This window comes from Notothenia coriiceps, unplaced genomic scaffold (assembly GCF_000735185.1).
Source record: "Notothenia coriiceps isolate Sejong01 unplaced genomic scaffold, NC01 NC01_scaffold00023191, whole genome shotgun sequence".
In the NCBI taxonomy this organism is placed as follows: Eukaryota; Metazoa; Chordata; class Actinopteri; order Perciformes; family Nototheniidae; genus Notothenia; species Notothenia coriiceps.
In genome coordinates, this window is record NW_011355892.1 from 18,517 (window position 1) to 46,505 (window position 27,989).

General features: G+C 42.0%; 1 protein-coding gene across 5 annotated transcripts; it reads left to right on the forward strand.

Moving 5' to 3' along the window:
* fli1 (Fli-1 proto-oncogene, ETS transcription factor) lies at window positions 1-27,461 on the forward strand. 5 transcript variants are annotated; one of them, XM_010781383.1, is made up of 10 exons: window positions 1-139; window positions 1,919-2,030; window positions 11,101-11,312; window positions 11,642-11,796; window positions 12,800-13,003; window positions 19,567-19,635; window positions 25,889-25,948; window positions 26,320-26,379; window positions 26,542-26,589; window positions 26,750-27,461. In XM_010781383.1, exons 2-10 carry the CDS (start codon window positions 1,965-1,967, stop codon window positions 27,277-27,279), a joined length of 1,404 nt encoding a protein of 467 aa, XP_010779685.1. In that variant the 5' UTR covers window positions 1-139; window positions 1,919-1,964; the 3' UTR covers window positions 27,280-27,461. The 5 variants fall into 5 exon arrangements, with proteins under 5 accessions (XP_010779685.1, XP_010779687.1, XP_010779688.1 ...); XM_010781385.1 differs by having other exon boundaries at window positions 1,919-2,003; XM_010781386.1 differs by lacking the exons at window positions 1-139; window positions 1,919-2,030 and adding an exon at window positions 6,201-6,353.
* Window positions 27,462-27,989: the final 528 nt, after the last annotated feature.

A 27,989-nucleotide genomic window follows, 5' to 3' on the forward strand; every position in this document is an offset into this window, starting at 1 on the left:
TCCTTTTCAGCCCCTTTCAAAATAACTCAACTGTCATCATCATTGGAAAACGGCTTTGCCTGGACGGGACTAATTATTTAGAATTGGCTGCGGGGTGATTAGATCGAAACAGATCAAACGATCGACAGAAACACGACAGGTGAGTGAGAAAAACAACAGTTCGTGTGTGCTAAAAGTCCTGCTCAGACTTACTCTGCAGCATAGGTGTGCGTGCATGAAACAATAAATCCACTTGTTTTATTACTATTGCTGATGCGCATTCACATTGTAAAAACAGATTGCAACACAATCGATCCGAAAAAGGGGGATGTTTAGAAATGATTCCGATAAAGAAACTGTGACATATATTACAAATACGTTTGTTATAGTGTGTCTTATCGCATCAGAGTTATTTCCAAAGTGTTACCTTATTAAAAGTCTGCGTTAAATACCCATTTTGCAATCGAAAAAAATACACCTTTGTTCACCTCTCTTCGCAGTCAAAGGGGTTTAGTCAAAAGGCCGATGTAAAAAAAAATGTAATGCGTATTAGCTGGAAATCAGTTAGCTTTCTTATATGATGGATAACAGCAAGGTAAGATGTTTAAAATGTAACACTAGAGGGGTCCCGGCCCACGGGGCTGTCTCGGAGCGAGGTTCACGCCGTTATTCACCAGCCCTCCTCTGCCTAATTGGCTGCAGATGCGGCATCCTATGCTCTTTTTACCGCGTAGAAATTGGATGCATTTGGGGAACTTTATGAGGCGAGCCCTGCGTTTGCCTGCAGGAGCAGAGAAGACAAAAACAAAAACGTTGGTCCTCTACAAGTATTTAAATCGTGCCACGTTCATATACACCCCCTTCTCCTTTCTCGGCTTATTTATCACGAGGCTGGAATTCATGAAAAAACTTTAACATTAAATTATGCAGTAAAAAGGGAAAATGTAAGTACTGTTAAACCTCTGATCGTGTGTAGGAATGTTTAAGTTCCCCTGTGTTTGTTAGCGTTTTATTTTAGAGTATTTCTTCTCTGTCAGGTATTGGCTTAAGATCACAAGTGCGCGTAATTTGCATCCACTACTAATTATACTCCACTCCAGAGTCGGTAAAAGGTTGGTGATTGTATATTTATAATGCTGGCAGGTCAGAGCACACATGCTACTGAACAGGAGAATGATGTCCCATAGGCCTTGTTAAGATAAGTTGAACTTTAGTGGTGAGTCCTGAATGCCAATATAGAGGTCCATATAGGTTTGCTTTATCACACAGTCCATATAACAAGCATTTGGGATATGCCACTGCTTTCCTAATAATTGCACAGGGAGGGAAGGGCTAAAGACACCGTCCTCCAAGTGCCCTTTCACCCTAGACTTTGTAAGCTGCACTTATTAAAGCGAAAAGTGTTTCAATATGTGGTAAGCTTTAGGGGGAAAACGTGATGGGGGTTGGGATGGGGCCCTTCTTCTTCATCTTGCTGCCCAGCTCCTATTGGGCGACTTGGAGTCATTCATCCATGTTACCAGTAGTGCATAAGTTAGTGTTGTTAATGTACGGACAGCAGGTCATTAAAACCTCCCCGTATCTAATACCTCTGACCACTTTGTAGAAAACGGAGGCCTGAATGAATCAAAGGATGATGTGTGCAGTCAGACATACAGGGGGACGTTAAGCAAATTTGACTTTCCTTTATTTTGGTGGAAGTGGTAACCCATGTGTCGAAGTTCACAAAACCTGCGGTAATTTGAGTGAATGTTTGCTGTCACGTCAGGTGTAGCTGATCTCTTGATGACAACGAGCAAACACTTTTATGCGAAGTATTTTACGTTTAAAAGTGTACCAACAACAGATAACAATTAAACGACTTGCAAATACAATTAAAACACATCAGGTAAAATCCAATGTATTATTACGTTTTTTTAACATGTTTTTCTTTCCTCAGGACCCATTGGACACTGAACACCCTTGGGCCTGTCTGTCCAATAGACATGTTTCAAACTGTCCCTGACACGTCGTCTTACGTCAAGGTAAGACACCACCGTCTCTTCGCTCAGGTAATGTAGGAGGAACAAACTGGGGACCTTTCTTTTTTTTTAAATGTTTTTTTGGCTGTGATATTCAAATATGTATCTTTCTCTTGATGTGTTTCAAGTAGAATGCAATGTTTACACTGGTTTTATGAGACAAATAAAGACTTTCTTCATTCAAAATGACCAAGGGTGCATAAGCTTTATGCAGGTGCCAGGCTTTTGATTACCTTGCTATTTTGTTCCCTTGTAGTCGAGAATGGCTGCATGTTTACGCTGTGAAGCCACTTGTTGAAATGTGGCTCTGTTGTGGTCTATGTGGAGTGCCAAGATACATTTGATTTTGTCGATTTGAAAACATCTTAAAGTCTTAAGAATCGCTGTTGTTATGGATCATTATTATGTTTGACGTCATACATCTCTCTTTCTCTCTCTCTCTCTCTCTCTCTTGCTCTCTCCACCGCAGCCCTGTGTAAATAAAGCAAACAGCGCACATCTGGTTTTCACATAAAACGCGGCATCGCGTCACACCGCGTAAATACCTGCAACTGCTACATATCTGAGGCACTGAAACCATTAAATATGTTTTATATATCACCATGTATATAAGTCCATTAATGTCAAGTTGAACGTGCACTTTGTTCGCATTTACTAAGTCAGTTAATTTGGCCGAATGACGTTTGCTCACATCCATTTTAATAATCTTCCGAGGGTGACTGCTCGGATTGTGCCATTATAATGAGCCATTGTGCAGAGGCGAGCTGCTATGGTAATATCTTCATAATCAAGGTATTTTTCCAAGGGCGACTGTTAATGTTTTGAAGACTTATTTCCCCTTTGAATAAGGGTTCTTTTCATCCAGCCACAGCGTTTGTGCCACTGCAGAAAGGCTCCGCGTTTCTGGGCCCAGAACAATTCCTGTGTTGTGAGAGCGTTGAATAGCGCAGAATGTTTGAGGAGAAAATACGCGATTAAATGAGTCTTTCTGCTCCCTTAAAAAAAGACAGGAGGCCCTGAAGGACAAACAGAGACTTCACTTGACCATGGAAAGAGTTAACTTTCAATGTATCTTGCATAGCTGTTTTGATTTGCTGTGGAGATGCAGTCCGGATCATTTCTGTTTGTTCTGAATCCAATAATGTTATTTTTTTTATTCAAGGGATAGCGTGTATTTTTCGCGTGCAAGTGCTGCACTGACTGGCTCACTCACATTCAGGGAGATATTGGTCAGAATGTGGCACGCCTCAATACGAGATTTAAAGAAATATTCCTCATTCAAGCGAATCCACGGCCCAACATTTGGTTTTGTTTGGTTAAGGCCAGGCGAGACTGGAACTCTCCAATAAAAATAAATCTCAAATTAATTATGGCCTAGAGCGAGGGGCCAGACAGTTCGTGCTTATATGTGCTGCATACTCCACTTTTTGCCCTCAGTATTTTGACTCGGGCTGTCTTTTAGCTTGAGAGAAGGAATGATCAGAATACAAGTCTGCTGTCTGATAAAGAGCAAAGTTATAGGCTCATGTGACAGTGACTATTTTTCTTTGGAATAACACTCCGCTAAAAAATGTTTCTCACAAAACTCAGTATTGGATTCTTAATTTCCCACGTCGGGACTAATCAAATAATGTATACCCATTAAGAACCTTAATCTGTAAAATATTTTATAATCTATTTTTCAAGATTTTTTTTTTTTGAAATGGTGAGGACAGCTCCACATGGATGTTGACTTGTTTTGTCAGTTTTGATGAATCTACTCAGTCTTTGTTAACACATTGTTAACAAACACTGCCTGATTAAAGCAATCACTTAAAGTTTATGTCCCCCTTTTATATTTTCCTTTTGCCAGATTGCTTTCACACAGTACAACAAATTAAACTCCTGATACTCACTTTCTCAAAAACTGTAACCAAATTACCCCTAAAGAAAATATGAGTAGATATCCATATATGATGAAAATCGAAAGGTTGGGCCTATTAATTGAAAGGTTGCTGAACATAATCTCTGTAAAGTGTCCGCCCACCTCTGGCTGGTTCCCCTGCAGAGAGACTGAGGAGCTACTGGCTCGTGGTGTAAGGAAGAAATGTCTGGCTGTCTAGTTCCAGCGTCAAGCCAGATGTTCTGTGGTTCACTGTGTAAACCAACTTGCATCTGTTTATTGGCCTTCCAAAATGTTTGTTACCACTGTATTCATTATGGTCTTGGTAGGTCCTGGACCCCCACTGTTCCTGATAATGTTCTATGACTGGGATGGCAGGTATTTAAAGAGAGTTTGTGTGTGAGGGAAGCTGTTGATGGTTTTTGATTATCAGACTTCCTATGGAAAATGAGGGTTTGTTTTGTTCCTTGAAGAGCATACATAGAATTATATCCTAACACCGCATTTGAATTATTTACTAAACCTAAATTAATTATACGATTATAGTTCAATGGAGGGCGAGCTTGGGTTTTTATCAATGGAACCTGGTGTCATACAAGACGCACATCCAAGTAAAAAAACTAAAATGATGTTAATATATTACTGGTCATAAAGGAGGTTTTGTAGTTCACCAATTGGGGGTGACGTCTTAAGCACCTCCTTCATTTGCCACGTTATCACTCACCTACCTAAAATAAAATAAGTATAAGACCGTAGACTTAGGAATGTATAGAAAAACAAAAAAAAAGAAACCGTAGCAGTCACTGAAGAGTTAAACAAGGTGTCTCCCTTAATTACCCGAGCCCGAACTGGCCCCAGGCAGGAGAAGCCTTGACCCTTAGCAGGATCCAGATGTGGTGGTCCCAATGGTGGGGGCCCTCAGCCCCAACAGACCCCCAAGTCGAGAGCAGACAGGCCGGCCCTGCTGTCAGCCCAGCGAGTCTCTGTTTGGCAGAACCCCAAAGCTGCAAAAAGTATTCATCATATCAACTAAATCGGTTGATATTGTTAAACATCAGGCTATCAAACATGGCAGTGTAAGGAGATACATTGACTTTGGTCCAAAGTAAAGTTATCCCCTATCAAATGTGATTTTCTTGATATGGATAAATCGTTGGTGATCTGCTAAAGCTTGTTAAAAATCAATGAAACAAATCAAATACAATCTGGGTTAGAGTGAATTTCCTTTTTATCTCTAAATCTGAGTTATGTAGGCCTACTACTTCTTGTATGCGTTTCATTTCTTGTAAATAATATATCACTAAAATGCTATATGTGCTGTGAGGATTTCTTGCAGTGTTATTGGTCTGTCCACGTTCAGAGCTGGCTCCATGTCTAGCATCTGCACCAAAATTATGCTTGAATTGATGAGGGCAATTTCATAGGGCAGACGAAGAGGAAAGAAAATACCTATGTGGGGGTGGGGATTTTTTTTAGGGAAGTAGGGAGGGACCTTTGGATAACTATAGCAAAGTCAACAATAATACATTTAAAACCCCGTTTACCCCTTTTTAAATGCGCATGTGTGGAAGCAGGCTGTATTTCATCCATTCACTCCTGCGCTGAACAGCAGACGCACACGTGTAGAGCAGACCCTCAGACTGTAGTGCGGTTAGGAGCTGAATGCTTGGTTTTATTAATGGTGTCTCAGGAAAACTTCACAGAGAGCTGTAACAAAAAAGACAAGGTTGCTACAAGTCCGTTCATAGGTGTTCAGGTTTGTCTCCTGTTTTGATTTAGAGCTCCATCAGCAGAAGGAGAGAAACATCTGTCCACAATGAAAGATAAATTTTATTTTAATGTATGACTTTCACTATGAAATATAGGGTAAAATTGAGCATATGCTGATTTAAAGAGGGATGGAGGCATGGCCAGATGTAAGTCTGATGTGTAGGCGGGAACCAAAAGGGCTCTAAAACATGGGATCACATAACTTAAGAGTGGGACAGTAAAAAGTCATTCCCCAAAACCTCAGTTAAATGTGTGCAGAAATATTTCATAACTCGGACAAAATACTAAACCCTTCCACACCATCTGTGACACTACTGGGAAAGCAAAACACACAAGCCTATTCTACAGCAGGCTACAACAGCAATGGCTGTGCACAACGCAGGCAGTCATCCTGTAAATATTTCCGAGCAGAAAACATAACAGCGGAGCGAACACTCAATTGTTTTCCCTGCTTATCTCTCTGGGACAGTATCCTGCTTTTTTGAAGGCAGGGCTTTCGGTGACACACAGCTTCCTTCTCAACCTTTTCAACAGTGGTGACTTCACTTCCCAAATTTAGAGGAAAGAAAAAACTCAATCCGGTAAAAGTGTCTCTTTCTCTCTGCCACATACCGGGGGCTGGAATTAATTCAGGAACGTGTCATGTTTGGGATATTGTCGGAGTCCGCTGAAAATTGCGCAAAATGGACGGAACTATTAAGGTAAGGGTGGAGAACGGGGTGTATGAGTTTGTGGGAGACTGCTTTTTCGGAGTTGCGCCTCCTTTTTTAAAGCAATGGGTTGAAATGCCCCTCTGTGTCGGTCTGTGAGCTGGGACCTCAAATCTGACGACGATGAGCGGCTTTTTTCTCTCTGTCTGAAAGCGGTAACCAGATGTCCTCCTTTTTCTTTGAAAGTATCCACTCTGTTTTTTTAATATGCTTCGTGGTTGTGAGGATACGCTACGGTTTGGATTCATAAATCAGAATATCACGCTTTGGATTTTGGGGACCAAGCGCACAATTACGCACGTATGGGAAAGCAAAAAGGAGTGGCTATTTATATAAGACAACGTGATCATGTACTTTTATGTTTAAGTTATTCACGATTTTAGTCTGGGCAGCGGGGATTGAGCAATAGCCATGACTGGATGTACCGCTGGATACGATGTGTCGAGCTGCGCCACAGCGGTGTGGCACATCGCTCGGCTCGGTCCGAAGATCCTGTCGTGGGTCAAAAAAGTGTGATGATTTGACATTTATACAAGAAATAACACCTCTGTCTGTGTTTTTGTTGATAACTGTAACTTCTCTCTCGCCGCTACAGAGAGAGTTTTGTGAAAGTGTAAGCAAAGCTGTCATTTGGTAACTTCATGCGGCAGTTTGCAACACTTAAAACCCACAAGCATCACAATAATACCTTAGCCTGCTACTTCTAGAGTTGCACAACTATTTTGAAACGGTTTGTTTGTAGTCAAGAGAACTGGTGTAGGCTATATTAACTTTTGCTACTGGCCCCCGACAGTTAAATTCCAGATGCATTATGGCCACAGCCACCAGATGTTGAATGGCAAGTCCCCGTTAGTTCATCATGCACGCGTTCAGTATGTGTCCTCCGGTTAGCAAGTGTAAACTCACAAGAATGCAGCGTTTGCATTTAGGGTACTCGTTTTGTTACTGAAAAGTAATGCGACGTGTTTTCTCTTGGAACTCTTAAAGTAGCGGGTTTGTGGCGGCTGGGTGTGGTGTGAGCTTTCGGAGAGTGTAAACGTTGGCCAGACAAAAATGTCAGGCTGCATATAGTCACTTAAATCGCGTCATTCACCGCTCACAGAGCTGGGATTGTTTGTTTCGGGGGTGAAAGCCATGCTGCAGAAGGACATTAAAGTCTCAGCCTGGATTCCTGTAACAAAGCAAGGAGTTGTGACAATTAATGTAATCATAATTGAATCCTTGGGTGTAAATGACTGGCTGCTGCATTCTGGCACACTAAAGGAAAGGAAGGGCTCTCTAACCATGAGAGCTTCCTGCTCCACACAATCTTTTCCTGACAGGTTTCCTTTTCCTCCTTAAACAAAAGACAGGAATGCCCCCCCCCTCCCCTGGGTGGCTCCTGTTAGATGGCTGTGTGTGTGAACGCCAAACAATCACACGTGTAGTCTGGATGTGGAGCTCTTGCATATATCCAGTCTGCGTCGTGACGCATTTGGGGAGATGGACTTGGTTGATGTAAACAGAATAGAGGTGGCTCCCAGCAGGTGTCACACTCGCACAATGCTTTTAATAGGACCTGGAGCAACTGAGCCATGATTTATTTGGTGTTTTCCTCTCTTTGTCTGTGGCATTGCAGATATATTTATACGAAATATTGCAAAAATAGAATACAAATCTTATGTATGCTTTCAAAAAAGGACAAAATAATGTTTCATCCTCAAAAGCTGTATAGACGTTTTTGGGATCATGTTCACGAATGGTACTCAGGAGAAATTCACGATTGTCTTAGAGTAAAGAATTATCTTTGGACATTTTGAGACAGACAGAAAACTGCCTCTCACTCAATGTGTTCCATGCAGATACTGTAAGGAAAACATGGACACTGATCTGTCATCCTTTTAGCTTTCTCTACAAAAGAGTGGTGTTTTTCTATTTTTAAAAAACCCACTGCAATCTTGATAGGCACACACCACTTGCCAATCATGGTTTCAATTGCACAGGCTGATATGTCACTGTAAATATAACGTGCAACAGTCATAATAGCTCAGTGAGGCCTTATCAGACCGTAATGAGACATTCCCTCACTCTTACAATTTATCATCCGCAGACTAGCTGGTGTGCTCCGCTCAGATAGCGAGCCCTGCTGCCAGGGTTCAGACTTTGATGGATCCACTGATGAAATCACTGGAAATCTAATTTTGGTGAGATAGATTAATACTCCAGAGAGTTTTATCCACCCACTAACCTGAAGAGTAGTATGTTATTGAAAAAGTAAAGTTGTGTTTTTACATGTGGCACTAACAAAGCATTTATTTTGTCTGCTTCCTTTTACTCTTGTGTCTACAAGCTGTAACACTTTGCATATCTCTACCATTACTTTAGACACAGACAGTTGTGGGTTAGTGGCATTACAACAGAGGGCACTATAGTGCAATTACACATTGAGATAACTTGAGCAATATCCTTCAACTCTCCCTTTCTTTTATTATATTAGTTTTATCCAAACTAATTGGCTTCAAATGTTGATTGAAATTATTTTAACTTGAGGAAAAGCACCAATTTAATGGTGTACAGTATATGCTGCAAATATTATCAAGTATATTGATGATATTTGTTGACAATAATACATTAACTGAGTAAGACAGTTTAGTCATCGTTATTTTTTCAGTTTGAGAACTCATTCAACAGCATTATATTTTTTATTTTAAGTACAAGTTGTTTTATTGTTGAATTGATACTTTTTACAACCACCAAACAGACATAAGACACAGAGGTGGTGATTATTGGATAAGGAAAACTGAGCGTCAAAATGGACTTGGCAAAAAAACATCTCTGCCATTCATAGTCGCTGTAGTGTTTTGGCATGTGTTTACATACGGCATACAATTATAAAGTCACACCCTCAAAAATAGAGATATTTATCTTCCAAACTGGGTTAAGTAAAAAGTTCTTAACTTGCATGCAATTTCTCAGAATGGAATCAAACTGAAGTCATCTGAGATTATGAGGATTTTGCTTTCATAAAAGCAACATTTCAGAGAATGCAAACGGCTAGAAATTGGAACTACTGATCAATGAATATCAAGTAGTATTTTTCCCCCTGAAGCTGATATGTGGCATTTTGGAATGAAATAATTCAGTCCTCTGGAATTAGACACGTCTCGGTCTAAGCTGTGCCATCAGATCCTATCAGATCCAGATGTGCATCAGACCCGAGCCTAATCCTTATAGCAGAAGCATATGACTGTCATGATTTCACTTGATATTCTGACTTATTGTTTTCTTTTTGATTATTGTTACCAATGATGGATGGAACAATTTTAACAAATGCTGACTCAGTATCCCCATTCTGTGCCAGTTAAAGTTGCCTGGCACCTGTCTGAGCTGGTGACATTGCCCGACTTTGTTCACTGTCACAGCATTGAGTGACTTCTGAATGGTAAATGTATTCCACCAAGTACATAACCCATGCTTTACTCCCAGGACGTTACACGAGGAGCATGTTGGAAAGCACGTAATATCTTGGCCAGCCGCGAGTGTCTGCGTTTGTTTTCTTTAATAAACTTACATTGCTCCAGCTGAGCCACAGCAGAGGGTTCAGTGTATCTGTGACCCCCCCCCTGCTTCTGTTGAGTCTTCAGCTGTGGGGGGAAGCCCAACGCTCAGAAAAGACAGACACAGCATTGCATGACAGGGGATTTTTTCGGTCCAAGTATGATAATGCTAGAAACGAAAAATGAGTACGCTATCACACATCTGAGATATTTTGTATGGAACATGTTTAATTGTCAGCCCATATAGTAAACGTGAGCATTTACGAAGCCATTATGTTGGTTTATTTGTAAACCAGTGGGTCATTACTGTTAGAAAAGCGTTTTGACTGATGATCTCAGAAAACCAGTACGGTGGTAGGTGTCTTACTCCATTGGGGGCAAGATTGAAGTCACGGTAACATCAACAGGAAGTTACAGATGGTACTTGAGCTGTGTACACAATCTACTTAGGATGCCAGACTGCGATATGACTCATAACTGCACATAATTGCTGTAAACAAAAAATACACAAGAGATTGAACATTTTACATCACAGGTTTCTGTGTACTGTCAAATGAAAGCCTGCAGTTGTATCTGTTTGTGAGTTTATTCTTATCATATGTATTACATGAGTATATCTCCCAACTTCAGACATTTCCTTTCTTGCACGGAGTCGGATGAGAAGATTGATACCGCTGTCATATCTGTCTGTTAATTATGTTACTGCAGCCAGGAGAGAGTTAGCTTAGCATAAAGAAGCCAACGAAAATAGCTAGCCAACGCTCTCTAAAATGTAAAAGAAACCAGCTGCAAGCACCCCTTAAACTCTTTATTTAATGCATGCTGTTTATCTTTTTTTTCCGATAGCACAAAAAGTTATTTTTTTCTACCAGGCATCAACTTAAAAAAAACTATAACACGTAAAACCAAAACACCTCAAATGTGTTGATTCCCAAAGCCACGTTTTTATTCTGAGCTCACTAGCTTCTGGCTGTAACCTTATATTAAAAAGACAGATTTAAGATTGGTGTTGATCTTCTAATCTAACTCTGCATTTAAGTATACAAGTCTATTTCCCAGACTATTGAAGTACTCTAAGAGTGGATATTGTTTATTATGAATATAATCGGCTTACATGACTGAACACATAATGATAATAATGTGCTAGTATTGTAAAATGAGTCATGAAAGACATACTAAGTATTTTTTCCTTCTACCTACAGGAGGCGCTATCAGTGGTGAGTGAAGACCAGTCCCTATTTGAGCCTCCATACTCTGCTGCTGCCCCTCTCCCCAAGACAGACATGACTGCATCTGGCACACAGGACTACGGCCAGACCCACAAAATCAACCCCTTACCCCCACAGCAGGAGTGGATCAACCAGCCAGTGCGGGTCAACGTCAAGAGAGAATATGAGCACATGAATGGATCCAGGTAGGGCATGACAACCACTTCCTGGGTCTTACATTACTTTTTGTTCATTGAGATATGAGTTTTTATCAATCTTAAATAGACACATTGGACAATTGTTTGTCATTAATACAGCCGCTGCTATAAATGTTATCATTTGTCATTCAACAAGTCATTTCTTTTCTGCAACTAACCTTCGCTTTTTTGCCTCTAATCTTCAGTAGACTGGGCCCTGGCCTGTGTAAGGCTTATGTAACCATTGCCAAAGTCAATGACTGGAAAAGAAAACCAGCAACACCCAATTTATCTGCTGATAATATTTTTACAACTTTCTTGTATGTGTGTTTTTGTAGCAGGGAGTCTCCAGTGGACTGCAGTGTGGGTAAATGCAATAAGCTTGTCGGGGGTAACGAAGCATCTCAGATGAACTATGGAAACTACATGGATGAGAAGAATGCCCCTCCCCCTAACATGACCACCAATGAACGGAGAGTCATTGTACCTGCAGGTATGTTAGTATAGAAAACGTGAACCTGTTGAATATGTGTCATAAAACAGTGAATCTGTATTTGCTGCGTACTTATACAGGTGCTAATTGTTCTAGCTGCTGCTGCGTTTACAGACAGAATCCCTCCTCTGTTTGGGTATAATTTAGCCAATGTTGTAAATGTTTTACAAGTCCTATTTCTATTTAGCTGGGTTGTGGGGCATATCATTGTTCCAATGTTCTACGTCACTCGTGGGAGCACGGCTGAATGCATGCAGGTAGTGATGTCTGTTTGTCCGCCAGGCCTATATATTACTTCACTAGTTTCACAAATTTGATCTTCTATAAAGTGAAACAACATCGTTTGAGAAGTAACAAGGGTAGTTTAAATGTTATGGCTTATAGAAAAGTTATTTTAACATGTAAGCTGATTAAGTTGCTAGACGTAAGCCAGAGAGCCAAACACAATGACTGTACTTTACCAAAAATGAGCACAATGAGCAGAATTTCATTAAAATCGAATGGAGCCTTGGTTAATTTTCCATTGTTAAGGCTATACAAAAGTAAGTGCTAAACTGATGCAAACGTCCACTCACCCATTAACCTAATAAGATCTCCACATGGAGGCCCCTCCTAAACCACAAGTGGTGAGTTTGGGGCTTGGCTTCCAGATTGACTATATCAAACTTGGGTCAAATAGTACTTGCAAATGTGATTGAAAACATATTCCATAGTGTGTACAATCACAGGAAGGGGTTTCAGAGCGTACTCTGTGGAAGATTATTTACCTGGAACATAATATGAGTCATCTGGCGAATCCTGTTCATGTCGATACAACAAGACAAAGAATATTTACAGCTTTCTGAGCGAGGTCTGCTCCTGATACAAAACCCTACATACATTCTGTTTCCAATTTGTTCCTTGCCCCCCTCCGTTTACCTCAGACAGATACGGGGCTCTCGCAACTGTCCAACAATTATTATGAGTGAATTAACATCGTCTCTCTTCTTTTTTCTCCCTGCAGACCCCTCGTTGTGGTCACAGGATCATGTGCGCCAGTGGCTAGAGTGGGCCATCAAGGAGTACGGCCTGGTGGAGATCGACACGGCCATGTTTCAGAACACAGATGGCAAAGAGCTCTGCAAGATGGGCAAGGATGACTTTCTTCGGCTCACCACCATGTACAACGCTGAAGTGCTTCTCTCTCATCTCAATTACCTCAGGGAAAGTAAGTACACTGTGCAACAAATATATGATTGAGAGTAACAAATACGTAGATATAAGCTTATGTTACTCGAAATTTGATTGATGATAAAAAACGGAACAATTAGAAGTTCCGAAAATTGAAGACATTTAGATTTTGAACAGTGATTTTGGTGAACTACATTCCTGTTGTACATTCTGCTGTTTGTGCTTAAGTTAAAGTCAGCACTGGCATCCATCTCTGCCAAGGAATCAAGTAAAAATGAACTTTCAGTGAAGACGCAAGCCACTTTTCATACTTTTCTCTACTTTTGGATGAGAAGTGAGACCAAAACATTGCCAAACCCAAGCAAATAACATGACACTTTTATTTTTGTCACCGCACTATACTCACATTACCGTAAGACAAAACAATGAAATAGCCTTTACTGGAAACTCATTTATCCAAAAGGGCTACAAAGTATTAAGCAGAGCTATGGAAACTAAGGGGGTTTTCCCCCCTTATCAAGATAACCATCAACTACATCCCCCACTTGACTTTGCTGCGCCTTATTCCACATGGTCCAGAGAGATGAAGCCCAGGTGCATTGCCTCAGGAATCACGCTAGGCCTGTGTGTTCAGCACAGCAAAGAAAGTTGATCTGCAATTTGCGATGGAGGCAACTACATTTGAGCTTCTAACCTTTGAAGAGTTCCTCGCTGCAATCCATGCTTCATATGTTTCGGCTGGGAAACAAAGCCAGTTTTCTGAGGCGGTATGCAAATTGCATTTTGATATAACATGTAACATCTGGCAAGGCTGCCGCTTGGAATACACAGAGATGTGTAGTTGAGACATTAGGTATGTCTACTGTTTCCGATTAAAAAAAAAACATATAGGAGCAGTGTGATTGTTGAAAAGCGTGTCCCTTCTTTGAAGTCTTTGCATTTTGTACTAAACATTTTAAGTGCTGGTTTTGCTGCGGCTGCACAATATCATGACACCACGCTGGGTGGAGTGACTGATGGCTCAACTATATTTAACATTACTCCCAAAAAATTGCGATGGGCCTCCGCGTGATGTAATGGGAACTGTATTTTGTGGATGTCAACAGTTTTCTCAGCGCACAGGGTCTGGGCAGAGAGAGATGCTTGAGTATAACAGCCTCATTGTGCAGCGGGTGGATCTGTCTGACCGCCACTGGGCAGCCTCTGCAGAGCAGTTTTCATTATGGCCACAGGCTGCGCGACTTAGCCACGACTTAGGCGTGCTGCACCACGACTCTGCCCGTCGCTGCCCTGTTTTATGATTCAGACCTTGTGTGTTTTCTAGACAGAGGAGATGTCTCTGGAATTCTCTCCACTTGCCCAGTTGAAATTGCTTTGGATCAGTTCCCGACAATCAAAAAGATGAATGCTGCCGTCTCGTGCCTGGACTGACTGACCTGTTTAGGGGCCGTTCAGGGAAGCGAGCAGCGTGTATTATTGACACTGAGCGCCGAAGGGCAAGAGGAACCATGTTAGTAAATGAACGTCTAAGGGAGGCTGAGGAGGCTGAGGAGGAGGGTTGAGGCTTTATGCAGACCCTGCAGGGCTGATGATTTGGAAACTGAAACCGCTCTCTCGTTTCCCCGCAGCACAAACAAACACAATCATAGACGAGGAGTAACCCCGTCCAGAGAATAGACCTCTGGCTTCACTCACCAAACAGCGTTGGAGCTGAGCCGAGCTTCCAGAATACAGAAAAAAGGAGAGGGAAGGGAAATACTGAGCCAAGCCCAGGAAGTATTAGTGATTACAGGTCATGTGATGACTTCCTCCAACCCCAATCAATCTCTTACTAATATATACCCCCCATTCTGATCCAACATTTTCCAAAGGGCAACAGCAATCTTTCATACACATCTGCCCGCATTATGTGTGTTTTTGGTTCTGTTTATTGAACCTCTGATTAACATTCCTCAGAGTCATTAAGCCCTGTACGTACACTCGGCACGGGGCAGGGACACACTTCCCCACCCTACAGCCATACCATAGCAAAAATTCCTGCCACGTCATATGTCAGAAATATGGCTCAGACAGCCGCACTGGTGCAACCGCGGGCACAATCTGAGCATCTGTCTGGCTACCCAGCTGCTTGCAGTAACAAGGGTAGTTGCCCATGCATTATTTTGGCCTCATTGTTGGTCACTTATCCAGATTTTTATAAGTAATGGCCGCCCGCACCCCAATGTGCTTTCAATTTGGGGTGCAATTTGAGAATTTGTTCAAATTAGTCTGTCAGGGAGGGACCACGGACTGTTTGCTTTATCGCACCCATGTAGGTCGGTTTGATACCACATGTGCTGGAAACGGAGCGGAGCAAAAAGAAACCTCAGACAATGAAAGACCGTATCCTCCGACGCACAGAGATGTGAGAATAGACGGGGGGATATGAAAGGGTCGTGAGGAGGGAAAGTGTAGAGAGAGAGAGACAGAGATGACTGTGGATTTAAAGAGTGGATAATGTGATATTGGATGATAGATTTTACAGTAGTATTTGAGGACATGAGCAAGATTGTGTGAGCAAGAGAAACAATTATGTGAGGTAGAATAATAAGTCAATGTGGGGGAGAACTTTTTTTTGGAAGTGTGTGGAAATGGTTCGAGGGGTCATGATTGAGTGTCGTTGGAGAATAGCAATAGTTCTGTTTCCCAGCTGTCGCCCATGCTTGTGTGTCTGGATGGATTTACAGCGAGGGAGTCAAGACAGACAGAGAGAGAAAGAGGGAGAGGGAGAGAGTGATAAGTCTGGGCTTCTGCACTGCTGCTGCTCGCTCATGAGTGGGGGACATTCTCGAGCCCTCAATAGTTTATACAGACCATAAACATCTGGGCTCGAAGGCTGAGTAGGGAAAAAGGAGGTCTGGAGAGCTCTTTTCTCTCTCTCTCCCTTTTCTCCCCTCACAACATTTTTATTGAGCTCCCTTTGCATTAGTTCCTTCTATTGGCAGATTATCACTGGTGCACAGGGGCTCAACAGCCTGGCTCTGGGCCCTTTACTGTTAGCAGTCTGCTGCTAGCCACCCTCACAGAGCAGTCTGTGGTGGCTCACTTGACTGCTGGGGTTCAGCCACTTAGCATTACAGGAATGTATGTACATATCGCATTAGCATAAGTGCGGGTGGATAATAAGCGGTTGCTATTCATGTAAACACTGAGATGAGGTCAGCTGTAATCGAAGCTAGCCGCTCAGAGGTTCATAATAATTATGCTCACGAAACAGTCGCCAGATTCTGTAGGCATGTTATTTTTGGGAAATTCTGCAAAAACATGGATTTCAGTCAGTGATGTTTTTTAGCAGTAATCCCAACATTTATTGTTTTTAATTTCCCCCAACACACCTTTCTATCATTTAAATATTTCTGTAACTTCCTGTTGACAATATCCACTTTCAAATGGACAGGTGAGGTGAAAGGTTAAAGAAATCAGCAAGGTTTGACTGATTACATTCATTATGCAATTTATTCTGGGTTAGGTTTAGGGTTGGGGTCACAATTTATTCTGGCACTTTTCTCAGCATACAAAGTTCTTAAAGGTTTGGTAACTAAAACACTTGGTACAAATAGGGACATTTTGATTTATGTGGATGCTCAAAATATTGTCAAAAACAACGTCTACCATTTGTACAAGATATGATGTGAAGAATAATCTCTGTATCAATTTCACACACTTTGTTGGTGTCCACCACAACCTCCTTTGTGTTCTTTTGTCATAGCTATAACAACATAAATCTACTTCCACATTTGTTCTGATATTTTTGGAATCCAATCCTATTACATAATTTTCATGAGAGGAGGATCCCATAAACCAAGTGTTTTTACGTAGCGTTGAAGTTGAATAATTTCACAAGAAAATATGTATGTCGGATGCCAAAATCCAGTGCCAATGCCGCTATTAGTGCTCCTTTATGTAGCAAGGTTGAAAGAAGAGTGAGACACATATGGTGTTGAGCATTTGAATTCCATTTGTGTGCGTCATTTAAGTTTTGTTGCTAAACCATACCAAACCTTCAGTAGTGGTAGCAATTCTTGAATATGAGTAAAAGTCACTGTAAATTAATTAATTTAAGTTGCTGTCTTTTAGGGGTTTTATTGAAGGTTTGACATCAGTTTGGTTTCCCTTCAATTGACTGGACATGCAGCTTGTAAGGTGGTTTTGGTGGGCACTGTTAAGCCACATTTCTTGAATCATATGGTTTTGCCCAGAGTTGTAAAAAGCCCCTTTGTGACCTTGGTGCTTCTCCACAGCTCAGTTGTTTATATCGCAGCACAAACTTTTTTTTTAATACCTGTTATCCGTCAGCGCTTTGCATATTCTGTGGTATTTTTTATGAATCCTTAAGTGTTAACTATCGGTCTGGGCTGAGAGCATCGTTTCCTGTACTTTATAATAACCAAAGTTGCTGCCAAATTGTGTGTGCTGTTGCGGAAAGGCTGGAATAGATTTATATAAATACAAAACAATTCATTTAATTTTTAGGCAAATTCCTCAACACTGCTTACAAACATTTTCATTTTCACAGTTGGGAGTGTAAGCTGAGAAAACACTCATGAGTTGTTTTGAAAGGCAATGACTAAACACTTTTTATTTTGGATCAGGCGACTTGTTGAAAACATTTCTTATGCACTATGACAGCCTAGTATGAAGTGGTAGTGTTATCAGATAACGATAAAAGGATCCCTTTCTGTTGGCTTGAGCTTATTTTGCCGCTTTGAGGTGACAACATGCCCAAACTGGGCGACTGGTTCCCTCAGTTTGTTGACAAAGCTCAGACCACATGTATGAGGCAATGGTATCACATAGCTCCACAGAATAAACAGCAGGGGCCCCTGGTGGTCAATCACAATGCCGAGCCCTCAAAGATCTCTTTTGGCGTGCACAAACTGGAGGACAAGGCCCTTTTGAAAGAGCCATCAGTCAAAAGAAGGAGAGAAAAGAAAATTGTTTGTGGATGTTATGTAATCTAGCAGTCACTGTGCAGATGTGACTGGAGAAGGAACCATAGAGAGTGAGGGTCTTAAAGGCTGAACGCTGGCCAGTCCTCCCACTGTGCTGTCAGATTACCGGGACGTGTTTGTTTTCTGAGAGAGGAAGAAGCCATCCAAATAAATAGGCGGCACAGCCAAGACTCCTTCCACCAAACTGTCAGCTGTGGTGTCTCTCTCTCTCTCCCTCGCTGACTCTCACTCTCTCTCTCGTACAGCAGCCCTGAATTTCTCTGTGGGATGGTTTTGAGGTTTTCTCAGCAATGCTGCCTGTTTGCCTGTCTGGGTCAGCCCACATATGTGGCACACGGCAGGAAAAGGGTTAACAACCCCCTCCTTCTCCCTTCTCTCCCTCTATTTTCTGTCTGTCTGAACATCTTTCTCCCCCATTCCAAAGCTTTTGGTGGCTCGCTTGCCCCCGTGCGCTTACACTCTGCGTGTGGAATTATTTTTGTGCGGGGAGTTGCATTTGATTGCTGTGCAGGGACCCTGCCTCATACAATGGCTCCCCTGTTCTGAGGCCCCCAGGTTTCTAAACTAGACCCAGAGCCTTGGGGGTGCCATGGAGTAGCTAGAGCTCAGAGGGGTGGGGTGTTGGGAGGTTAGAATACATTTGTGGATCCCTCTCTCCCCCCCCTAAAAAAACAGACCCCTAGTCTGCCATCATGGGCCCCTTCATCCCCCCAAACTTTACCGCCACCAGCCCAGCGAGTGAAGTAGGGATCCTGGATTACATTTTAAGAAAAAGCACATCATAAATTCATTTTTGCCCCCATTCAGAAAAGGTATCTTCCTTACTCAGCAGCTCTGTAGCCGTCTTGGTGCTAAATCTTAACACTGCCCCATGCAGTAGCTGCTCTTGTGTTTTCTCTGTGCATTTTTGGCTCTGTTTTTCCACTCGCTGATTTATGCCTGGGGGCAGCTAAAATTAAGAGAGCATTTTGGTGCCGCCCAGGGTGCCTGTGTAAGTGGAGGAATGCAGTGCAGAGTTCTGCTCCATAAGGTGAAATGAATAGGCAGCCATATGCAGACTGTTGCCTCTCTCACTTTATTATTCAGGAATCAGGTTTGCAGTTAAAATGCTGACAGGCTTTGGGGTTTTTCCTACAGTTAAAGGAGTGACTGTCTGCTGGATTTTTTTCTTTTGGGACTGGGTTTATGTGTCATAAATTATTTTTTTCTCTGACCTAAACAGACATACAGGTACACAATTTAACGAAGCAAATGCAGTAATTGAGCTGAGCCTTGTACTGCCACCTGCTGGCTTTTGTTATACCTTTCAAACTTTTTGTCACAATTCAAGGTAATTACATTTTACCTTACCTTATTTATCAGAAGAATATACAAATTCACATCTCAAATTACTCATTACTTAAACCAAAAACGAATGAAATGATACGTTTATTTCTGAACCTTAATATTCATTTAAACTGTGTACTGTTAATCACTGCATGCTTCCTGAAATGTAAGAATTTATGAAAACGTCCATATTTTCTAAAGGGTTTTATGCTTGTTTTTGGATTGTATTTTACTAAATATTGTTTTGTCTTACCATGCTCTCTTTTATCTCACTTTATTACAGGTAGCTCATCATTATCCTACAATACGCCATCTCACACAGACCCTTCCCCACGTCTGGCTGCCAAAGAGGGTAGGGACTACTATTTTTTATAATCTTGCTTTATTTTAATATATGTCCGTGTGTGTGTGTAGTATTTGGGCTGATGAGATAGTTGTATATCAATCACAGTGAGAATAGTCTTCTAGCTAAAGTTAAAGAGAATAATGTGAGCTGTGTGGTCTGGAGGTTTTAAAGTGCTATATAAATCAAGTTGGATTGGATAAAAAAGAGAAAGAAAGAAAGGGCTTAAACCATGAATTCATAGTGTTAAAAGAAATGATACGTGTCAGCTTCATACAAACAGAAACATACCCAGCGCCCACTTGGATCCAAAGCACATGCATTTGATGATTTCCACACACAAAGCTCTGCGCAGGTGCTCCTTTTGTGTTGTTGAAATAATACGGGCCAAGCTGCCACTGCAGACCGTGCTATTCACGGCTACCTGGACGGTGTGACAATACGTAGTGGCTCATAGAGACCGTGTCAGGATAAAGGCGTATTAACAAAAGTGGGCTGATGAGTTCAGTCTACAGCAGCAGGGGTGAGGACAGACGGTGAATGTGGCAATTATCCGAGAGAAGGCGTGTGAATGACAGAGTGTGAATGATGTTTGTTAGAGAGACGGGCATCAGGGACAGGTGCTGAAGCAAGTGTTCATAAGGTACACATGGCGGGAGATCTGATTGGTTGCTTCAGACCGGGCTCGAGTGAAAAGGAGTGTGTGTTTCACTACTTTTATTACGGCTGTGTGTATAAGTGTATTAATACCAGAAGGGATGATGGTAGGTAAAAGGGAGAGTGATCAGATTTAGAATGAGAATCAGGTTTTTACATGAACACAATAAGAGGAATTAATTTGTAAAAAAAAAACAAATATATAAATATTTAAAAGCTTTAAAAAAAAAAAGATATATATATATTAAGTATGTATATTCAAAAAGAAAGTAGAATAAGATTATTATTATATTATTTATTTTTTTGACATTAGTGTTTGTAGCTGTTAAAATTGACACTTCTTTCTCTAAAGGAACATTGCGTTAAACAACAGAGTGAACATAAAAGTAAAGGACACATTAATATGGACTTTTTGTTACGTGAGCTGCTTGGTGATTGTTTTTCCCAAGTTTCATATAACCAAAAATGAAATATGTTGAGCAATGCAGCAGTCAAATGAGAGCTATGGCAGTGTAGGTAATTTAGCACCAGTAAAATCATTCTTTCACAAGCCAAGCTGAGTTTCTCAGAACAACGCCCACAGCAGCGCTGAATGATTGTCTCTTTCCTCTGGATACCTTTTCACTCTACAAACATTATTCTGTGCTGACACCATACCAGCTAGACGAAGGGTAGAAAATCTACACATCCTTTACATCGGCTATATGGTGTCACCACTAGAGACGGGAGACAGGACTGCAATAACAGCGATAGGCTCGCTGGCAGGATGAGGGGCCCTATCAAGGCAGCAGGAGAGGAAACACTAAGTCTGATAAGTGTCCGAGAATGCCCTCTGCCGCTCTCTATCTGCCCCGGTGGTGAGCGTTAGCAGGCTTGTTCTCGCCCGGCTTCAGTACCAATAGTCCAATGGGCAGGCCCGATAAGATTCTTCTCAGTCACCCCCTGACCCCGGTCTTCCTGGTTCTCAGCGCCAGGTATTTGGACTGGCAGGAATACAGGATCACTCCCTTCAACAGCATTTCTCTTTCACAAGAGGTGACTTCTATTACGGGCTCCTGAAACCCTGACTTTGGCTCCAGTTGTGTCCCGTGATCGTGGACACTAAACTGTTTCTAACAGAGGAAAGTTTCAAACAGAGTGACTTTTCAACAATTTGGAAGTATTTTATCAGATTTTTAACCATCCAATTCAAACATTTATCATTTGTTTTAACGTATTTGGTTTCATCCGGAAATTCTGCAACTTAATAACCACATTAATGTTACTTTCATGCAACATTACTGTGAGGAAATACACCAAAATTGGAGTTAGGAGTTGGTGACTCAACAATAAAAGAAACCTTCCTACAAGGGAAGCCTTTATCAAAATGTTCTCAGATCAGCTTTGCCAGATGTTCCAGTTCATATTGCCTTTCGAGAACAGTCAAATACCACAGCGGCTCTTTGGGGTAGAGTAAGCACAAGCATGCAGCAGGAGACAACCCTTAATCTGCTCCAGACTCTGTGGTGTAAAATGCAATGTTATGAATAAAAGAGAGCATATAAAACACGGAATGCAGCAGCTATGAAAGGGTGTGTGTGTCTGTGTGTGTGTGTGTGTGTGTGTGTGTGTGTGTGTGTGTGTGTGTGTGTGTGTGTGTGTGTGTGTGATTTTCAGTTTGTACCTTAGGTATTTTACTACTATGTGCCTGTGGATAAGCGCGTGTGTGGCTCTCAGTGTGTACCTTAAGTTTACAAGCACTATATGAATAAGTTGTTGTGTGTGTTTGTGTCTGTGTGGGTGGTGGGTTTCTGTATTTATCACTATGTGTTACAGCATGTGTTTCAGTGTGTATCTGTGTTGTTTGTGGTATTGTCTGGCTATTATGAAACAGATTTTTCCCAGAGCCTTTGTACTGTTTTCATGTTCTAGCTTCTGCTTTTGTTGCTGCTTTGAAATGTATGAATTTTATAATTTACAGCAAGGCCACTCACATTCTCCGCTGCTTCTCACTGAAATAGGAAAGATGATGATTCACCTCTGTGAAGGCATTTATTCTGCTGCCAAGCCAAATTGGCAATACAACTTGAAGAAGGATAATTATGTGCACAAGCTGTTCTTCTCTTATGACTTTTAATTAGTTTTCCTGGGATTTAAATAAAAATAAAAATGCAGTTTTCTTTTTAATATGAAAACAATACTACTTAAAATGTTGCCCCTAATTTAGAGAATAGGTTGTGTGCTGCATCTTTTGACGTTGATGCTTCTCTGTTCTGATGCACCAACTGAACTGCCATCATTCCTTCCTCTTATGACTTCTTCCTCGTACAGATGGCTTTTACTGCACCTGTATTATTGGTATTAAAAAAAAGAGTGCCCCGTCTGGGTCCCTCTCCCTGGCTCAGACTCCAGGTTGAAAGCAGTCTATCACTAGACAATCTACCCGTCTTCTATGTCTCAGTCTGTCTCACCCTCTTTGCTCAGTTCTCCTTTATCTCCTTCTCTTGTCTCCCGCCGTCATTCTCTCTATGTCTCTCCCCCTCTCTCTGCCTCTCTCTCTCTCTCCCTCCGTCTAGCGCTCGGGCCTTGTTTTGACTAACTGGTCCTGCAGCCGAAGTCTCCCAGGAGCATGCACCACACCCCAGACCAGAGTGGAAACTGGCTCAAGTCGCTGTCAGAGCGAGGCCTGGAAAAATGAAGGAGAAAGGGGTGGGGGATGGCAAGAGGAGGCTCTGTGTGCACATTTGGGTCTGTGTCTGCGTGGCTTTTTTGCCCAGAGTGCCCCTGACCTCTTGGGCTTTGTACAATCTGCTTCCGTCTTCCACTTCCCTACCCTTCATTCACTCCATTAAACCCTGAAACAGATTGATTGTATTGTTAAAACCCTTGAATTGTTTCTGGTCTTGCTTGAAAATAGTTTGGAAACTTATTTGGTTTTCAACAACACAATTAAGAAAATGTTGTACTGGACATCTCTTCCAGCCCAGTAGCCGGGTTTGCCGCCACTGTTTTCTTTTCAAATTCCACAGTTGTGTTTCGTCTGACATTTTCTCACTCTTTCTCTCTTTTCTCTTGGTTCCGTTCAAGCCTTTTTCAAGCACTCTGTCTCCATCCTCATCTGTCTGCTTCTCAATACTCTCTCTCTGTGACTCGCTCACCTTCTCTCTCATCTCTTCTTCATCCATCTCCCCGCTTCTCCCCCACCGTGTCCTCTCCTGCTGTTTGTAACCCCTCTCTGCGCGTATGGAGGTAGCCCCGTTGTGTTTTTTTCAGGGTGGTGAAGAGTAGGATGGAGGGGGGAGGGGGAATGGGGGGGGAGGCTGGCGGTGAGTAGAGGGGAAAAAAGGGCCAGTAAAACAAAGAGAGGTTGTCTGCAGGCGAGGCAGGCAGGAAACGCAAGTCTCCCAGGACTCTCCCCCAGTCACTGCTCCTTGGCTATCCTGCCGGCCCACACCAGATTGAACCTGACAGCGCCGCTGAGCCACGGCAGCCCGCTTGTTATTTGTCCCTCTTCTCCCTCTTTTTGTCTTCCACTCTATCACACTCTCCTTAGGATCATATTATAATGTATTCACGTTTCTTTGGCTTTGTTGCGAGCTCATATCCTTCAACTTTACCTCATACATTGTACGGTCACTTTTAACTTGATTTTGAATATCTTCTTTTTTAGTCACAGAGATTAGAACCCCTTTTATGGTCTCCAAACAAGAGTGAGCCATTTTCTGAAACCCCAAAGAGTTAAAAGGTTAACATTTTGAAATGAGTGGGATGATCAAGCGGTCCCTATGCAGCAGAGGATATTATTATGAAACACTTAAGGAGCAGACTATCAGGCGAAATATGCTTTTATGATAGCAGAGAGACTGTAATCGTAAAACCAGTTGTGCTTAAGTAAGAATAAGGAGTTTGAATTGATGTATCTTATTATGTATTGTTTATTTTAGGAATACCAATAATGTCCTGAACCACAGGAGGGCAGTGTTGTACAGTGTTTAGAGAGGGTTGAGGTGGAATCTGATGATAAACGCTGTTCCTCTGGTGTGGCTGCATACAGTTATATTGGTCATTAAAGCAAACGCAGCCCTAGTGTGTTGTTGTGGCGAAGATGTTCATTTGTTCTTGAGACATAATAGCTAAAAGCCCCTCAGTTTTTCCAGTCAATCATTTTGGAAGTGTGTTTTGCTTTCCAAATTGTTGGAATGTTCAGATAATATAACACACATAAGATCTATAAAGTTAAGACGAATACAGGTACTGTAAAATAACCTGTGTTTCAGTGTTTTTGATTGTTGGTAGCTCTTCAGCATGCCTGGGAGTTGAACGCATTAGTTGGAACACTTTTGAGAATCATTTGCAAACACATACATATTCATGTCTGGAAAACAAACACCTACTCACACAAATACACACAGATAATGCATTAAGGTTCAACACACTCAGCCACTTTGAAATTGTAAAAAAAAAATACTCATCAGGTTGATAATTAATCCTGCATGTTTTGTAAAAGAACAATGCTGTAAGCCACACTTTTACAATGCTAGACAGAAACACCTGGTGGTATTTATCAGCAATGACATCCTTGATATTCACAATGGTTTTACACTGAGTAGTTATTATTAATTAATAATTAGGTGTCCACTTTGCTATAGCAGGATTGAGTCGAACAACCAACTGATTGTCAATTAGCCAGCTTCTCAAAAATGGCTACATACACTGATGGGAAATGGATTGCCGCTTGGCTTTCTAACACCTTTTTTTATCCCTGCTACAACCTCAGTCATCCCCATTACATTGTCTCTGCCCTCTGGGAGAAACTGCTGACAAAAAGATTTGCAGGTCATGATAAAACTGTGAATAGCATTTGGCATAAAACACAGTGCAAAGCCCATCTAGCTACAAAACGCATCATATTTCCATGTATTCTGGCAACTGATGGAACTGTTTTAGCCCACAACAATAAAAAACCCATCAAGGGTGCTGCCCAGCTGCACTATGAGTGTACCAAGGTGTTTTGAGACAATGCCATGGGAAGAATACCGTTTTGTCTGCTTGTGTCAGAGTAATTGATTGTTACTGGATACTGTCCAGCTTAACACTCAGAAGTGCAGACACACAGCAGTTAGAACTCATGCTAACTGGGCCAGTTTGGCCCTTTGTCAAGGTTTCATAAAATCTGCTCCTGTGGGGAGAGGGGTGAGAGTGGGTATCATGTGCAAGTATTGTCTATGTGTGTGTCTCTGTTGTACGATAATTTGCATCAGTCCCTTTATTTGTGGTCAGAGTGTTGCAAGCTATTCAACCAACTGTTCTCCGTTAAGATTGTACCATCTACTACATTTAAAGCATCACAGCGAGCCAAACAAAACCACATTGCCATGTCCAGATATCCTGTGAAGGGCATCTAGAACGATGTTTTGATAGATTTATGGATGCCATTTGGCACTGCATTCCCAATTTTTTGCTGCGACAGTTGCAGTCCTGTAATAGGCTAGCACATCAGATGGAGTCCTACCACACAGCAACAATTTAATATTGTAAATACACCATTTCTTAGCCTCTTTGAAATAAATGTTTTTTCTTTAAATATACTCAAACTTTGCCTTCCTTTCTTTCCTCTCTTTGTCAGACCCTTCATATGATGCTGTACGGCGGACAGGCTGGTCAAACAACATGCACAGTGTCAAAGGTGAGGGCACAAAAGTCATTATGTGTTTTTATCTAGACGTCGAGTAGTAATAAGAAAGTAAATATACTTTCTTTATAAAGGGCCATGCAAAAACTGAGTTACAAGGTGCTGTACAATGCAGATTAGAAAGTAGGCTCACATAATATGGTGAACATTATCATATGTTCAGGTTCAAACACCTGTCTGTATCACACTATAGAGGCAGTTCCAACATCCACAGTCGTGACGTGTGGGAAGATTACAGCTTCTGTAAACACTGCCTTATTTATTTTGGCCTCAGATATGTAGCCTGTATCTGTAACCACCCTTCTTTCCCTCTCACTTTCTGTCTCCCCGTTGTCTTCCACTGATTGCTTTTCTTTTCTCTGCAGGTTCACCCGTGGTTCCTCAGAGTGTGACCAAGTCCACTGAGCAGCCCAGACCTCAGCCAGGTAACCCAAACAATCTCAACGTTATGAATTATCATCATTATATGTTGTCATCAGTTGTTGCTAAGTTACGTGTTTATGTTATCTTCAGTCTCCTCATTAGCCTACTGTGTGTCACCACAGTAATCATTGTGTAGACCAACAAAGCTCTCCTTTTGTCCACAGATCCTTACCAGATTCTGGGCCCCACCAGTAGTCGCCTAGCCAATCCTGGTAAGCCTTTACTATACATCCGAATAGGCAGTTATCATGGAAGTTTCTCCAACACAGTATATACCTCGATGCAGGCTAGATAATGAGTTGTTCCGGTTTATAATGATGCTCATCTATGGTGTTGCATCTTTGATCACCGTTTGTGTGTGTCCACCATCAGGTTCAGGTCAGATCCAGCTGTGGCAGTTCCTCCTGGAGCTCCTGTCTGACAGCGCCAACGCCGGTTGTATCACCTGGGAGGGAACCAATGGCGAGTTCAAGATGACGGACCCTGATGAGGTGGCGCGGCGCTGGGGTGAGCGCAAGAGCAAGCCCAACATGAACTACGACAAGCTGAGCCGTGCGCTGCGCTACTACTACGACAAAAATATCATGACCAAAGTGCACGGCAAGCGCTACGCCTACAAGTTCGACTTCCACGGCATCGCTCAGGCGCTGCAGCCGCACCCCACCGAATCCTCCATGTACAAGTACCCCTCGGACCTAGCCTATGTGCCTTCCTACCACGCCCACCAGCAGAAGGTCAACTTTGTATCGCCACACCCTCAATCCATGCCCGTCACCTCCTCCAATTTCTTTGGACCCACCGCTCCCTATTGGAGCTCGCCCACTGCGGGCATCTACCCCAACCCAAACGTTCCCCGCCACCCCAACACCCACGTGCCGTCCCACCTGGGTAGTTATTATTAAACCTTCCACTCTGACCATCCAATCCTTTCAAAAATAAAGTCCACAATTGCTGACCTGCACTCCCAAATGACGCAGAACCAATGAAGACTGACTTGATCGAGGCGTCTGTCCTCTGAAGAAATGATGCTCCTAAATGAAGGTTGATGAAAATTGAAGGAGAGTTTTTTTTTTTTTTATATTTGTAAGAAAATATAAACAACTGGATGCTATGGTCCAAAATGGAATACTACTTACCCTTACCAGACTAGCAACTGTTTGTTTATGCTTTTTGGATGTGCGTCTAAGTTTCTTTCTCTTTCCTAAAGCTTTTACCTTTTAAAAAAACCTCCCCAAAGCCAAAGCAGGACAGGAGAACAACTCGAGCCTGTCTCCCTCCTCGGCCAGGCTACAGAACCAGACATGGGCCTTTTTATTTATGGGTCTCAATCTACATCCTCCTCAGTACATTATGCACGTTACGCTTTAAGCATCTGCCTTTTCTGCCTGTCTACGGCCTTGTTGGGGTTCCTTGTTCCCACCACATCTAGCTTTCTGTTTCCACTGCCTCCGTCTGCTCGCCTGTCCATCAGCATCGTTTTATGTGTGTGTGGAGAGTCTTCTGGAATTCGCTGGACAAGGAGGAGCTCTCAAAGAGATGGACTTTTCTCAGCACTGAATGAAATTTGGCAACTGGAATATGCCATTCACAAATTTATTTATCCTCCAAACTG

What these genes read in the sequence shown, in the direction of transcription:
- fli1 (XM_010781383.1), top strand. Translation starts at nt 1,965, where the DNA reads ATGTTTCAAACTGTCCCTGACACGTCGTCTTACGTCAAGGTAAGACAC. An exon ending in ACCACCGTCTCTTCGCTCAG is followed by an intron (nt 2,031 to 11,100) that starts GTAATGTAGGAG and finishes TTCTACCTACAG; the next exon opens with GAGGCGCTATCAGTGGTGAG. An exon ending in TAGTCGCCTAGCCAATCCTG is followed by an intron (nt 26,590 to 26,749) that starts GTAAGCCTTTAC and finishes GTCCACCATCAG; the next exon opens with GTTCAGGTCAGATCCAGCTG.